Source organism: Cetorhinus maximus, chromosome 17 (assembly GCF_964194155.1).
Source record: "Cetorhinus maximus chromosome 17, sCetMax3.hap1.1, whole genome shotgun sequence".
In the NCBI taxonomy this organism is placed as follows: domain Eukaryota; kingdom Metazoa; phylum Chordata; class Chondrichthyes; order Lamniformes; family Cetorhinidae; genus Cetorhinus; species Cetorhinus maximus.
Window position 1 is genome coordinate 96054419 of NC_135895.1, and position 15924 is coordinate 96070342.

At 41.3% G+C, this 15924-nt stretch overlaps 1 protein-coding gene across 12 annotated transcripts in view; it reads right to left on the minus strand.

Moving 5' to 3' along the window:
• Window positions 1-366: 366 nt before the first annotated feature.
• The window catches only part of ssbp3a (single stranded DNA binding protein 3a), a 155482-nt gene continuing 139924 nt past the window's right edge, over window positions 367-15924 (minus strand). For 6 of the 12 annotated variants that reach the window (XM_078561646.1, XM_078561644.1, XM_078561641.1 and 3 more), the window contains 5 exons: window positions 11173-11243; window positions 10660-10738; window positions 10293-10321; window positions 6609-6710; window positions 367-1793 (listed from right to left, as the gene is read on the minus strand). In XM_078561646.1, coding sequence (XP_078417772.1) covers window positions 1692-1793; window positions 6609-6710; window positions 10293-10321; window positions 10660-10738; window positions 11173-11243 — 383 coding nt within the window. In that variant the 3' untranslated portion in view covers window positions 367-1691. Of the gene's footprint in view, window positions 1848-6608; window positions 6711-10292; window positions 10322-10659; window positions 10739-11172; window positions 11244-15924 lie in introns of all 12 variants that reach the window. The other 6 variants (XM_078561650.1, XM_078561648.1, XM_078561643.1 and 3 more) reach the window with 1 other exon arrangement.

Consider the following 15924-nt stretch of genomic DNA (forward strand, 5'->3'; position numbering starts at 1 on the left):
GCTACAATTGCACTGTGCTGACCTGGCTTACTATGTATCCAGACAGTTTCATCTATGTACTCTCCACAGCTTCGTACTTTCATAACTAATTTCCTTTGCCCTATTCAGGTGAAAACTCAGTTTTTCCTGATGTGGCATTACAATCAAGTGTGAGCATCACATTTCAAACATATCCATATCCAGCTCTGCCACAGACTACTGCATTTCACTTTTCTGCAAAATATATAGAAGGAAATGTATTTCAATGGCAACTTCTAATTTTGCTAAAAGCCTTTTAAGAAGAAAAAACAGATATTTTTTTCAATACTTCTTCAACCAATCCTTAAGGTAGCAAAGGGTCAACAAGTTAGCAGAAAAGAATCAAAATTAAGTTTTACGTTTATATTTATTACAGCGTTGGAGAAAAGAACCGTTTCATTCAAAACCATCCCAATGAAGACAATAATTTAGCGAATTTGTAAAATTACATTTGCCAGACTTGTCTTTTTTCTCAGTTTAAAATGCACGATTTCCTGGAGACCGAAATCTACAGTAAAACACCAAAATTTCATCAGTATGTTCCAATCTGACTGCAAATAGGAGATTTACATACTCGTTCAGCGACTCTACAGCTAAACACAGTTAGAATGATTTTAAACACATCTAAAAAGGCAATTCATTTAGAAAGATCTTGCTATTCCCCCAACCCCCACCACCCCCCAAAAAACAAAAAAACAAAGTATGGTAACATCCCATAACCTGCAGTCAGCACAATAAACACAGTTGACGTTCCTGAAAACTCTGTAAAGGATGCAGAAAAAACATCCCTCAATAAAACATTAGCAACAAATATTGAACACAAAACTACAATGTAGAATTTTTTTCTTTTTTATAACCAGACTACAAGGTAAGAAACACAGAACAGCTACAATGTTATCAAGAATCAGCACAAGGGTTGTCCAGGCAAGATAATATTTTACATAACTTGATACACATTGTATAGAAGTGGGTTTAAACAAAAGACCATCTACAGGTAGTGTGTAACTGTACAGAGATCCCAGCACGATTGTAGTGCCACTAAAACTGTTTATTTTCCTCTCTTTCTCTCAATCACGTGTCTGCAGTTGTCTCTTTTCTTGTATACAGAGTTTTCCTCTGGATCGATAAAGGTAAGTAACAGAGGGTTGAACCAATCCAGATTCGAGGTGTAAATGTACGTGTGGGCGCAGGGGAAGGGAGGATAGCGGGAGCTGGGGGAAAAGATATACAATCCTCGCGATCTGCAACCCACTACGCAAATCATCGTTCAGCTACACAGGTATGGAACAAGCCACTGATTAACACCTTGCAACTGGAGGGGAGGGCTCACAGAAGCAAGAAAAAATAATCTGCGCCACCAAAAAAAGGGTCTTCGAAAGTAAACCACATTGTGTAAACGTCCCAGATAAAATGGCTACAATATGGACAACATCGGATCTTATACCTAGACTAGCGCCTTATCAGTTCAGCACAAAAATACACAGGTTCAAAGGATGAAGCAGAGGAGGTCTGTTCGGGTGCTAGAGGCGTTTACATTTTTTTCTTTGCTTCAAAAAGATGCGATGTGTAACGTACAGTCCTTCCAGGAGAAGGGTTTTATGTCTTGAATCTTTTTTTTTTTGTCCTTCATGTTTATGGAATAAAAGAAGTTCAGCCTTTTTATTGCGTGAAACTCAAAATTGGGGTTTTGCCCCCAGTTCCTCGTCAACACGTTGAACTGCTTCTTGCATACGTTCTTTAATCTTCCAGAGGGCAGCCGTCTCGTCATTCTGGTCCTGGAGAAGGGGGAAGGGGAAAAATCACACGCTCATCGTCATGCTGGGGGAATACTGAAAGAAAGTGACAAAGATTACACGGGTTGGAACCATACATCTTATACCAGACCAATTCAGAAAATCTGGGTTCTACTAAACATGGCAGATCTGCAAATATAGTTTTGAGACTGGCTGTTCATCCCATAGGCTACGAGGCAATTATTTAATCTCCACTGCTGTGGACTGGGAGGGGGTGTCACTCCCTCATTTAAGCAGTTTCCTCTTTCTTTGACACCGAGAGAAAGCTGAGCAACTGAGTTATAGGTTTCCAATGAGCAGCAGGGGCTCCAAGTTAGTTGTATGAGAATAACTCAGCCTTCCCATAACCTCTCCTCCCATTCTCTACCACTCGCCCTCCCCAACACCAAGGCTGGACCTTCCACTCAGAGCTCCCTGTAAGGACCTGCTTGAGATCAACCATTTAGCATATTATTAATAAAGCACTTGGATCTTCAATTTCTGAGACGAAAACAATCACTTACTTTCAATTAAAGCTTCTCTCTCCAACTGTTTTTGAGAATTTACTAATTTCGAGCTAAAGTTAAGAAATTGCCAGATATTCACCTAGGCACACAACTGCATTTTGTGACCCTTGAAACAGTATTACTGCAAGAAGGGAAAACTAACAGCATTTAGGAATTAAAACAAATGGCTATTTACAATGGAATTTTCACCATTTCCATTTTTCTTTCCTTAATCTTTCTTCCTAAATGTAATGGCTCCGAGCTTCGGTTCTTCAGATACTGACAGCGCTTCAGCATTTTATTTAGTTTTAGGGAGAAACTAGAGAAACCAGAGGTTCTTCTCATTAGAGTAAAGAAGGTTAAGAGGAATTCTGTCCAAAACAGTGGTTTTTGATAAAGTAAATCAGGAAAACCCATTTTCACTGGTCAGTTAATAAGCGAAAGGTTTCAGTGGTTGAAACCATCCATTTTACATAAAATGTGGATTCTAATAATCATGGCTGACTTTTATTTTCAATTCATTCATGGGATGTGGGCATCGTTGGCTAGGCCAGCATTTATTGCCCATCTCTAATTGCCCTTGAGAAGGTGATGGTGAGCTGCTTTCTTGAACGGCATCCACTGTGCTGTTAGGAAAGGAGCTCCAGGATTTTGACCCAGTGATGGGAATATCCTTCACTACGTCAGGATGGTGTGTGGCTTGGAGGGGGACTTCTAGGTGGTGGTGTTCCCATGCATCTGCTGCTAGATGTTGTGGTCTTGGGTTTGGAAGGTACTGTCGAGGGAGCCTTGGTGAATTCCTGCAGTGCATCTTGAAGATGGTAGACACTGTGCCATTGTGCGTCAGCGATGGAGGAAGTGAATGTTTGCGAATGGGGTGCTAATTAAGTGGGCTGCTTTGTCCTGGATGGTGTCAAGCTTCTTGAGTGCTGGAGCTGCACTCATCCAGGGAAGTGGAGAGTATTCCATCACACTCCTGACTTGTGCCTTGTAGATGGTGGACTGGCTTTGGGGGTTCAGGAGGTGAGTTACTCACCATAGGATTCCTAGCCTCTGACCTGCTCTTGTAGCTACAGCATTTAAATGGCCAATCCAGTTCAGTTTCTGGTCAATGGTAACCCCCCCCGGAAGTTGATAGTGGGGGATAGTGGTAATGCCATTGAATGTCAAGGGGCGGTGGTTAGATTCTCTCTTGTCGAAGATGGTCATTGTCTGGCACTTGCGTGGCCATTTGTCAGCTCAAGCCTGGATATTGCCCAGGTCTTTTTGGATTTGGGCATGGATTGCTTCAGTATCCGAGGAGCCGCCAATGGTGCTGAACATTGTGCAATCATCAGTGAACATCCCCTCTTCTGACCTTATGATGGGTCATTGATGAAGCAGCTGAAGATGGTTGGGTCTAGGACACTACCCTGAGGAACTCCTGCAGTGATGTCCTGGAACTGAGGTGACTGACCTCCAACAACCACAACCATCTTCCTTTGTGCTAGGTATGACTCAAACCAGTGGAGAGTTTTCCCACTGACTCCAGTTTTGCTAGGGCTCCTTGACGCCACACTTGGCTAAGTGCAGCTTTGATGTCAAGGACAATCACTCTCACCTCACCTCTGAAGTTCAGCTCCTTTGTCCTTTTTGAACCAAGGCTGTAATGAGGTCAGGAGCTCAGTGACCCTGGCAGAACTAAAACTGAGCTTCAGTGAGCAGGTTATTTCTAAGCAAGTGCCGCTTGACAGCGCTGCTGGTGATCCTTTCCATCACTTTACTGATGATCGAGAGTAGACTGATGGGGCGGTAATTGGCCGGGTTAGATTTGCCCTGGTTTTTGTGGATGGGACATACCTGGGCAATTTTCAACATTGCTGGATAGACGCCAGTGTTGTGGCTGTAATGGAACAACTTGACAAGGGGCACAGCAAGTTCTGGAGCACAGTCTTCTGTAATGCTGCTAGAATATTGTCAGATCTGTAGCCTTTGCAGTATCCAGTGCCTTCAATCATTTCTTGATATCATGTGTAGTGAATCAATTTGGCTGAAGACTGGCATCTGTGATGCTAGGGACCTCCGGAGGAGGCTGACGTGGATCATCCACTCAGCATTTCTGGCTGAAGATTGTTGCGAATGCTTCAGCCTTATCTTTTGCATTGATGTGCCGGGCTCCCCCGTCTTTGAGGATGCGATATTTGTGGAACCTCCTACTCCAGCGAGTTGTTTAATTGTCCACCACCATTCGTGACTATGTGGCAGGACTATGTGATCCATTGGCTGTGGGATCGCTCAGCTCTGTTTATTGCATACTGTTTATGCTCTGTGGCATGCAAGTAGTTCTGCGTTGTAGTTTCACCAGGTTGACACCTCACTTTTAGGTACGCCTGGTGCTGCTCCTGGCATGCTCTCTCTGCACTCTGCATTGAATCGGGTTTATCCCCCGATTAGGTGGGAATGGTAGAGTGGGGGATATGTTGAGCCACAAGGTTACAGATTGTGGTCAAGTACAATTCTGCTGCTGCTGATGGCCCACAGCGCCTCATGAATGCCTAGTCTTAGTTGCTAGATCTGTTCAAAATCTATCTCACTTAGCACAGTTGTAATGCCACACAATATGACGGAGGGCATCCTCAATGTGAAGACAGGATTTGGATTTGTGCCTGCAGTAGGCAGATTGGAGAGGATGAGGTTAATTATATTTTTCCCTCTTGTTGGTCCCCTCATTACATGCCGTAGACCCAGTCTAGCAGCTATGTCCTTTAGGACTCGGCCAGCCACTTTTGGTGATGGACATTGAAGCCCGCCACCCCAGAGTACATTCTGTACCCTTGCCACCCTCAGTGCTTCCTCCAAGTGGTGTTCAAAATGGATGAGGTACTGACTCATCAGCTGAGCGGGGGTGGGGTGTGTGAGGGGTCGGATCGTGGTCAACAGCAGGAGGTTTCGTTGTCCATGTTTGACCTGATGTCATGAGACTTCATGGGGTCCACAGTCAATGTTCAGGACTCACAGGGTAACTCCCACCTGACCCGACTGTACACCACTGTGGCACCACCTCTGCTGGGTTTGTACTGCTGGTGAAACAGTACATACAATGTCCCAGACATCACCATCCCTGGGTATGATTCCATGAGTAGGACTATGTCAGGCTGTTACTTGACTAGTCTGACAGACAGCTCTCCCAATTTTGGCACATGCCCACAGACGTTAGTAAGGAGGACTTTGCAGGGTCGACAGGGCTGAGTTTGCCATTGTCGATTCCAGTGCCTAAGTCGATGCCAAGTGGTCCATCTGGCTTCTTTCCTTATAGACTTCATAGTGGTTTGATACAACCGAGTGGCTTGCTAGGCCATTTCAGAGGGCATGCAAGAGTCAACCACGTTGCTGTGGGTCTGGAGTCACATGTAGGTAAGGACGGCAGATTTCCTTCCCGAAAGGGCATTAGTGAGCCAGATGGGTTTTTACAACAATCGATAATGATTTCATGGACTTTTAATTCTAGATCTTTACTGAATTCAAATTCCACCATCTGCCATGGTGGGATTTGAACCTGTGGCTCCAGAGCATTACCCTGGGTCTCTGAATTACTAGTCCAGTGACAATACCACTACGCCACCACCTTGCAAACAGAATTTGCTCATGTCACCAGAAGAATGGAGAGAAAGGTTAGGGCACACATTACTTATGGAAGCAGAACCCATAATAGTTTTTAAAAGGGAAGTAGGAAAAAGACAAAAATAAAACAGGGTATGGGGAATGGGGCTGACTGAGCACGTCTGCTCTCCGCATAAAACATCCAATGGGCCAAATTGTCAGCTCCTGTTCTGTAAAATTCTATGAGCTGTTCAAACAGTAATGGGACATCAAAGCAAAGTCCAATTCTTTTCTTGCCTAATGGCCATGTTCATATTTCCTCTCCTCTAATCTGGGATTCCGTGGCAAATTGTAGCTCTCTTTTTGCCAATTTGCCACCTCTGCATGAATTGAAAAATCAAATCCAGGGCTTTCCTGCTCTTGACTGCTCAGTTTTATGCATTCAGTTGAAAGAATTTTATATTGGCCACAGGGTCAAGAAGTGTTCAAGGGGACAAATGTTTTGCTACTTCTAACAACTCTATTACAGACAGTTTTGTGCAAAGCCAAGTACAGCAGGTATAATCACCCCCTCAAACACTGCCATCTTATAACTTTAAAATGTATTTTTACAAATATGCCAAAAAAAAGAATTCTCGGTGATACAAAACTTGATCTTTCTTCAAAATAACACCAAGTAAAATCTGCCATGGTTATTTGTAAGTACTCTTCTTTGACATTCACATATACTCACATTATCATTTTGGAAGGAGTGGAGAAAATTGCCTCCTAATTCACCATCATCCCTTGGAGTGCCTGGAGGATTAGTAATGCTGCTCATGTTGTTGGGAGAGTTCTGGAAATTAAAGTTTCACTGTCAGTAAGACAAGAGACATTTTCCCCTGCAAAGATACAACTAGCGTATCAGCCATATCAAGCAAATCCAAATCCACACAGCCGCTAAATAACAACTTTAAATTTCAGTTACTGGCACATCCTTGTTAAATTCTAAATTTATACTTCAGCATGGTGTGTATTGCTGCCTATTAACCAGATTTTAATCAGATGGCATGGTATGTCAGCTCAGAGAGACAGCAATGCCACTCAACATTCTGGATAGGGGTTATGCTGTAAAAAAAAATAAATAAAAATAGAGTCCAGTGGGTAAACCTTTAAAAAGTTTGTAACTGGATTACGTCTGCCATTCTTAACCCGTGGGTTGTGATATATGGAGTTCCTGGTTCTCCACTCCCCAAATGGGACGGTCCAAAGAGACAAAAACAACCAAAAAACTGTACATGCAAGAAATCTGAAATAAAAATAGAAAACTGCTGGAAACATTCAGTGAGTATCTGTGAAGGTAGGGCTAGCATTACAAGTCAATGACCTTTTGTCAGAACTGGAAGATTACATAGGATATATGGCACAGAAACAGGCCATCCAGCCCAACTAGTCCGTTCAGTGCTTATGTTCCTCCCGAGCCTCCTCCCATCATTTCTCATCTATATCTACCATTGTAACCATCTATTCCCTTCTCCCTCATATGCTTGTCTAATTTCCCCTTAAATGCATCTATACCATTCTCTTCAGCCACTCTGTGGTAGTGAGTTCCACATTTTTACCACTCTTTGAACAAAGGCTCTGAATTTCCTGCTGGATTTCTTGGTGGCCATCTTATATTGATGGTCTCCAGTTATGCTTTTGCCCACAAGAGGAAATATTCCCTTTGCATCCACTCCATCTAAACCTTTCATAATTATGAACATCTCAATTAGGTCACCCCTCAGCTTTCTTTGTCCAAGAGAAGAGACCTAGTTCATCAATCCTTTCTCAAAATGTATACCCATGCATTTCTGCTATCATCCTTGTAAATCTTGTCTGCACCCTCACCAATGCCTCTCTACCCTTTTTATATGGTGACCAGAACTACACACCATACTCTCAATGTTGTCCAAGCAAGGTTCAATACAGGTTTTGCATAACTTCCCTACTTTTCAATTCTATCTGCTAGAAATAAATTATGGCACAATTTTTGAAGATTGATGCATTTGTTCCTCTACCCCATCTAGATTTGCACTTTCCAAGTAATGAGTGACCTCCCTATTCTTCCTACCAAAATATACTACCTCACATTTATCGGTGTTGAATTTTATTTGCTAATGATTCACCCATTCTGCAAGTTTATTAATGTCCTCATGTAATTTGTTGCAGTCCTTCCCAATTTGGTGTCATCTGCAAATTCAGAAATTGTATTTTTAACCCAAAGTCCAAATCATTAATGTATGTTGTGAACACCTGTGGTCCCAGCACTGATCCTTGTGAAACACCATTTCCTACCTTCTGCCACTCTGAATAACCTTTTGCTCCCACTCTCTGGATTCTGTCTTGAAACCAGCTAGCAATTCGCTCTGCACTTGCTCCTGACTGCACATTCTCTGACCTTATTCATTAGTCTATTATGGGGTACTTTATCAAAGGCCTTTTGAAAATCCAGATAAGCTGCATCTCCTGCATCACCACTGTCTACTCCATTTGTCACCTCCTCAAAAAATATCAATAAAGTTGATCAAAAAAGTTTTCCCTTTTGAAATCCACGCTGACTAATCATTGCTATATTTCTCTCCTTTAGTTAAGGGTTCCATTATTTTTCCTACCACTGATGTTAAGCAGACTGGTCTATAATTCCCTGGACATGTTCTGTTTCTTTTCTTAGATAAAGGAATTACATTCACTATCAGCAAATCCTATACAACTTTTTCTAACAAATTATTAAGTATGTGTAGCAATGCCTCTGCTATCTCTTCCCTAGATTCTTTTGAACTATGTGGATACAGTCTATCCGAATCAGGGGCTTTATTCTCTTTTGAGTTTATTTAGTTTACTCAATACACCCCCTTTATTTTAAATGTACTTAAATAATTACTCATCCCATCATCAATGCCATGTTTTCCTGTTCTGTCTAATAGTAAATACTGCAGCAAAATAATTATTTAATATTTCTGCCATCTCTGCCTGCGGTATTACTCTGGCTATCTCTTAATGCCTATCCCCATCACAGCCTCTCTTTTCTCATTGGTGTGCCTGTAAAATATTTTATATTTTGTTTTATGATCTTCAGTAATTTAATTTCATAGTTCCTCTTTGCTTCGGTAACTTCTTGGCTTCAATGACAGCGGTGATAATGGTGAAAGGCAAAAAGAGTCAATTTTGAGAGGAATTGGAGAAATAAAAGACAAAATGAGACCCACAGGATGCAGTGTAACAGCAGAGCGGGAGGGGGGGCATGAGAAATCTGGCCATTTATCACCTGAATTCCTCATTTCATTCCCATTCCAACCTCTCTATCCTTGGTCACCTACATGGTTCCAAAGAAGTTCAATGCAAGCTTATCTTTCTGTTACACACGTCACATTCTTCTGGCCATAATATGGATTTCAACAATTTCACACCTTTACCCCAACTCACATTTACTCTCAGACAATAGCTGTTGGCAACATAGGGTAGGGGCACGACCGTTTCCAAGGATTGAGGTGGTGGTAGGCCGATGCTCGGGATTAGCACCCTTGATATCTCTCTGCCTTTATCTTCCACCAAATTCCTGGGATACTGCAGCTTTCTCCACTTCTCTAGATTTTTCACACTTCCCTCACCTTTCTATTCTGCTGTAATCAATTCACATATCCTCGGGGTCCTGTATACATCTTTTATTTCTCCAATTTCTCTCCTTCTTGCTTCCTTTTGTCACACCATTACCACCAGTCATTTAATCACTACCACTTCTCCATGTAATCACAGGCCCCTCGCATTTTTCTCCCCACCTCTTCTTCCCTGGCTGTGGTCCAAAGAGAATTTTGTTCAGACTTTGTACACCTGAAATCTGCTCTGACTCAGATTACACATGTCACCAGCCCAGCACGTGCTCAGGAGAAAGGAAGTCAATCAACATGGGGCCCTTTTAGGAGATGAAGTTGTTTGTACATTTAAAGAAAACCAGATGGTAATTATAGCCATCTGTAAAGTGTAGGCAAGATCCAAAAATGAATGTATGTTAAAGCAATTGGCATGATTATCCCCTTTAGATGATGCAAAGCAAATTGTAAATTTCAACTCGATTCATGTGCATTATCTACAGAAAGGAAACACTTGTGTTCGTGCTCCTAAACGAGTTTGATGTGCTGAACATTATACACTCATGCAGGAGATTAAATTAGTGGACCCCAAGAACCAAACTACTGCTTGTGGTTTTTTTCTACAGCGTGCAGCATTTATTAACGTGGAAGTAGTAATACTTTTCTCCCCTCATCCCCTCCATCCCACTTTCCACTCTTCAACAATTCCAGTTGTGAGTAAAGAAGCACTTCACTTCGGAGTTTCTGTTGGAAAGTTATATTCGGTAACACACTTTGGATGGAATTAAATATTAAAGCTAGACTTGTACCTTAGGGATCCCGTCCATATCTCCTGATCCTGAGGAGAGTAACAAAATGAAACATTTAGTTTAAAATATGTTTTTCTTCTAAAAATTACCACGCATGTCGGACAACACAAGACTATATTGGAAAAATATTGATGGAAAATCCATCATTGTTTGCAACGTTACATGCACAAGGCTCACTAAGATACACTATGACGGTACTTCATTCTTCTAGGTAAATAAATCCAAATTCGTCTCCTTACTGACTCCAGTACCTCCTTCCTATTCGAGAACTCAGAAGCATGCTTACTTACAATGAATTTTATACCCCTGAACAGGCTTCAGTTTTAACACAGATTTCATCATTATTTCTGGTAGGAAGACAACTTACCTAATGATCCATTCATGTGATGTGGCTCAATTCCTCCCATTCCACCCATTGGTCCCTCAGAGCCAGGCCCCAGTGGGAACTGAAATAAAAACAAATGGAATTGAAATAAAAATGAGCGCTCATGATTCCTGTGGCTGATGCAGTTCAGTGACAAAATGGCAAACAATCTGCTTATCATGGCCACCGGAGAGTCTCTGGCGATGGGTTGCGATGATAAAACCCTGAACACAATTAATTGTTATTGCCAATGAAGAGACAATATCAAAAACATTTAACTCTTGTCTTCTTTCCTTCTAGATGTTAACTGGCCTGTTGTCTAAGCTCAGAACTGTCTATTTCAATCTTTTTAACATTTCCATTAATTGAATCGTTTTCAGCCTAAATGGAAATTTTGTGCTTTATGAACCATGAAGGAAAAAGTTGGCATTTTTTGTTTCCATTGACTTGAGTTGTGATGGATCAAGGGGTTTTCCCTAGTGGCATTTTTTTCTTTCTTGTGGAAACTAAACTTACATTTGATCGGCTTCCTCCGGGTGGTACTGGATTAATCATTGTGTACATATTGTCACTGGAATTCGTTGAATCTGTATTTGAGGAAAACAAAAAAAAAGTCAGCATAATTAACTAAGCCTCCATTCATACAGGTTAAACATGCGGCACTTGCACAGGAAGCTCAGTTTCTTGGCCTCATCTGGCCTTTAAAACTGAGGTTTTCCTTTATTGAGCTGCAAGTCATTTGGCGTTGAAAGAGTTTGTTTTGGCTACTTTGTTCATTACATAATATCTACAGCATAGAAACAAGCTATTTAGTACAACAGCTCCACACGAACTCCTCCCACCCTTCAACTAATCCACGAACGTAGCCTTCCAGCCCTTTCGTGTTTTATCTAGCTTCACATTAAATGCATCTACACCATTCGCCTCAACTACTCCATGCAGAGCGAGTTCCACATTCTAACTGCTTTCTGGGTGAAGAAAATTCTGCTAAATTCTCTATTGGGGATTTATTAAATAATGTCTTATACTTACGGCCCCTAATTCTGGTCTTCCCTGTAAGTGGAAACATCCTCTCTGCGTCCACCCTTTCAAATCCTTTCAGAATCTTTAAGATGTACATCAGATCACCCCCTCAGTCTTCTCAAAGAGTCTCAGCCTGTTCAATCTTTCCTGATTGACAGAACCTCTTACTTCTGGTATCATCCTTGTGAACACTTTTTTGCACCTCATCTGGTGCCTCTATATCCTTTTGTGATATGGAGACCAGAACTGCACGGTATTCCAAGCGTGGTCTAACCAATATTTCATACAAGTTCAATGTAACTTGTCTGCTTTCAAACGCTCTCCCTCTACAAATGAACCCCAGTGCCTTGTTTGCTAAAAGAGGCATTAACTTCAGATTTAGTGATTTGTGCATCTGAGCCCCCATAATTCAGCTATTTTCACCAGACAAGTGCACCACAGAAAACATTGCTGAACTTGCAGTTTATAGATGAATTAGATTAAGCTTGCCACCAGTTCAGTCTCTAGTTAAACTATACAACACAATTATCCATGTCAATCTACAGAGTGTTGTGCACGAAACTTCTATTGAAGGAGAGATAGAATTGAACACAGTTCATGATGTATCATTTCATTTTTTTTGTTTTAAATTGAATAATGATGGTAACCAGTTTTTAATTGTAACTTAGCACCACCACTTAAGGAAGCGCAGTTAAAGGAACTCAAAGTCAATGAAGCATCCCAAATTACAGTGAATTGTAAAAGTCCGTTCCTTTACACGTTCAGACCTTCTCCTTTCAGAATCTTTAAGATGTATATCAGATCACCCCTCAGTCTTCTCAAAGAGTCCCTTACAGATTTAAAAGGAATGAGGGATTTTAAAATCATAATCCTTGAGGAAACAGAAGCCGTAAAACTTAATCAGTTTCCAATATAATGGATCGAACTTGGTGTCGCATCTTGTCATTTGTTCCTAATGTTCATGGTACTGAAGTGTTTCAAGTAGGTTAGTGGTACAACAAAGGAGGGGTGCAGTCTTCCAAACCACTGTTTTCCTACCATATAATCGCAACAGACCAGTGATTAACCAGTAATTCATGGAATGTTGTTACTGAAACCAAGGAGTAATTACTTTAATCTCATTCATAAATTTACTACACCAAAAACAGTAAAAAAAAAGAAACTAGATTATGTAAACCCAGACACTTTACACCAAAGTTCTGGACTCCACAATCCAGTTAACAAAATGATTCAAACATGTTCTTTGATTGTAGAAACCAATATTACAATTTTAAAAATGATCCAAATGGTGTCTCAGAGACTCGCCAGAGCAATTTCATGTACAATTCATTCAGTATAAAAGCTAAACAGGCAGCTCAGATAAAAATATAAAATTTTATATAACTCGTTTCTGAATTGTATCAAATTTTAAGTGTGACTGTAGTGTTCTTTTAAGAAAACATTGCTCATGATCAAAAGGTTAATTTATCCAATTGTACAAATCAAAAAGTAAACTATGTAGTAAGTGCTGATGACACAGTTGAGGGTATTAATTTGGAGTACTTATTGAATCCAAAACATGGGGGAACCCATCAACAGAGAATTATTAATCTCTACTGTTGGCCTTCTCTCAGTCAGTGACAAAATTGTGTAGGACCGGGACTGATGTCCAAGGGGAAATATTTGCTAGAGTGGTTGGGGAGGGTTCACACTAAAATGGCAAGGGGGATGGGAACCTATGCAAGGAGTCAGAGGAGGGGGAATCAAGGACAAGAACAAAAGACAAAAAGGGGGAATAAGAAAAGCGATAGGCAGAGAAATCAAGGGCAAGAATCAAACAGGGCCTCAGTGAAAAATAGTGGGAACAGGACAAGTAATGTTAAAAAGTCAAGCCTTAAGGCTTTGTGCCTTAACGCAAGGAGCATTCGCAATAAAGTGGGTGAATTAACCACGCAAATAGATGTAAACAGGTATGATATAGTCGGGATTACGGAGACAAGGCTGCAGGGTGACCAGGGATGGGGACTGAACGTCCAGGGGTATTCAGTATTTAGAAAGGACAGACAAAACGGAAAAGGCGGTGGAGTTGTATTGCTGGTTAAAGAGGAAATTAGTGCAATAGTAAGGAAAGATATTAGCTCCGATGATGTAGAATCTGTATGGGTAGAGCTGAGAAACACCAGGGGCCAAAAAACATTAGTGGGGGTTGTATATAGACTCCCAAACTGTAGTGGTGATGTTGGGAATGGTATTAAACAGGAAATTAGAAACACATGTAATAAAGGAACATCTGTAATTATGGGTGACTTTAATCTGCATATAGATTGGGCAAATCAAATTAGTAACAATACTGTAGAGGAGGAATTTCTGGAGTGTATACGGGATGGTTTTCTGGACCAATACATTGAGGAACCATCTAGAGAACAGGCCATCCTAGACTGGGTATTGTGTAATGAGAAAGGAATAATTGGCAATCTAGTTGTGCAAGGCCCCTTGGGGATGAGTGATCATAATATGATAGAATTCTTCATCAAGATGGAGAGTGACATAGTTGATTCTGAGACGAGGGTCCTGAATCTTAAAGGATACTACGATGGTATAAGGTGCGAGTTGGCTATGATGGATTGGGAAACCTTACTTAAAGGGATGACGGTGGATAGACAATGGCAAACGCTCTAAGGGCGCACGGATGAACTGCAACAATTGTTTATTCCTATCTGGCGCAAAAGTAAAACAGGAAAGGTGGCCAAACCATGGCTTCCAAGGGAAATTAGAGATAGCGTTAGATGCAAAGAAGAAGCATACAAATTGGCCAGAAAAAACAACAGACCTGAGGATTGGGAGCAGTTTAGAATTCGGCAAAGGAGGACCAAGGGATTAATTAAGAAGGGGAAAATAGAGTACGAGAGTAAACTTATAGGGAACTTAAAAACTGACTGTAAAAGTATAGGTATGTGAAGAGAAAAAGATTGGTGAAGACAAATGTAGGTCCCTTACAGTCAAAAACAGGGGAATTTATAATGGGGAACAAAGAAATGGGTGACCAACTAAATACATACTTTGGTTCTGTCCTCACAAAGGAGGACACAAATAACATTCCAGAAATGTTGGAGAACACATGGTTTAGTGAGAGGGAGGAATTGAAGGAAATCAGTACTAGTAGAGAAATGGTGTTGGAGAAATTGATGGGATTGAAGGCCGATAAATCCCCAGGGCCTGATAATCTACATACCAGAGTACTTAAGTGGCCCTAGAAATAGTGGATGCATTGGTGGTCATCTTCCAAGATTCTAGAGACTCTGGAACAGTTCCTACAGATTGGAGGGTAGCTAATGTAACCCCACTATCTAAAAAGGGAGGTAGAGAGAAAACAGGGAATTATAGACCAGTTGGCCTAACGTCAGTAATGGGGAAAATTCTAGAGTCCATTATAAAAGATTTAATAGCTGAGCACTTGGAAAACAGTGGCAGAATCGGACAGAGTCAGCATGGATTTACGAAAGGGAAATCATGCTTGACAAATCTACTGGAATTTTTCGAGAATGTAACTAGTAGAGTTGATGAGAGGGAGCCAGTGGATGTGGTTTATTTGGACTTTCAGAAGGCTTTCGACAAAGTCCCACGTAAGAGATTGGCGTGTAAAATTAAAGCACATGGGATTGGGGGTAGTGTATCGAGATGGATAGAAAACTGGTTGGCAGACAGGAAACAAAAAGAGTAGGAATAAACAGGTCTTTTTCCAAACGGCAGGCAGTGACTAGTGGGGTACTGCAGGGATCGGTGCCGGGACCCCAGCTATTCACAATATATATTAATGATTTAGATGAGGGAACTAAATGTAATATCTCCAAATTTGCAGATGACACAAAGCTGAGTGGGGGGGTGAGCTGTGAGAAGGATGCAGAGATGCTTCAGTGTGATTTGGACAAGCTGAGTGATTGGGAAAATGCATGGCAGATGCAGTATAATGTGGATAAATGTGAGGTTATCCACTTTGGTAGCAAAAACAGGAAGGCAGATTATTATCTGAATGGCTATAAATTGAGAGAGGGGAATGTGCAACGAGACCTGAGTGTCCTCGTACACCAGTCGCTGAAGGTAAGCATGCAGGTGCAGCAGGCGGTAAAGAAGGCAAATGGTATGTTGGCCCCCATAGCCAGAGGATTAGAGTACAGGAGCAGGGATGTCTTGCTGCAATTATACAGGGCTTTAGTGAGACCACACCTGGAATATTGTGTGCAGTTTTGGTCTCCTTATCTGAGGAAG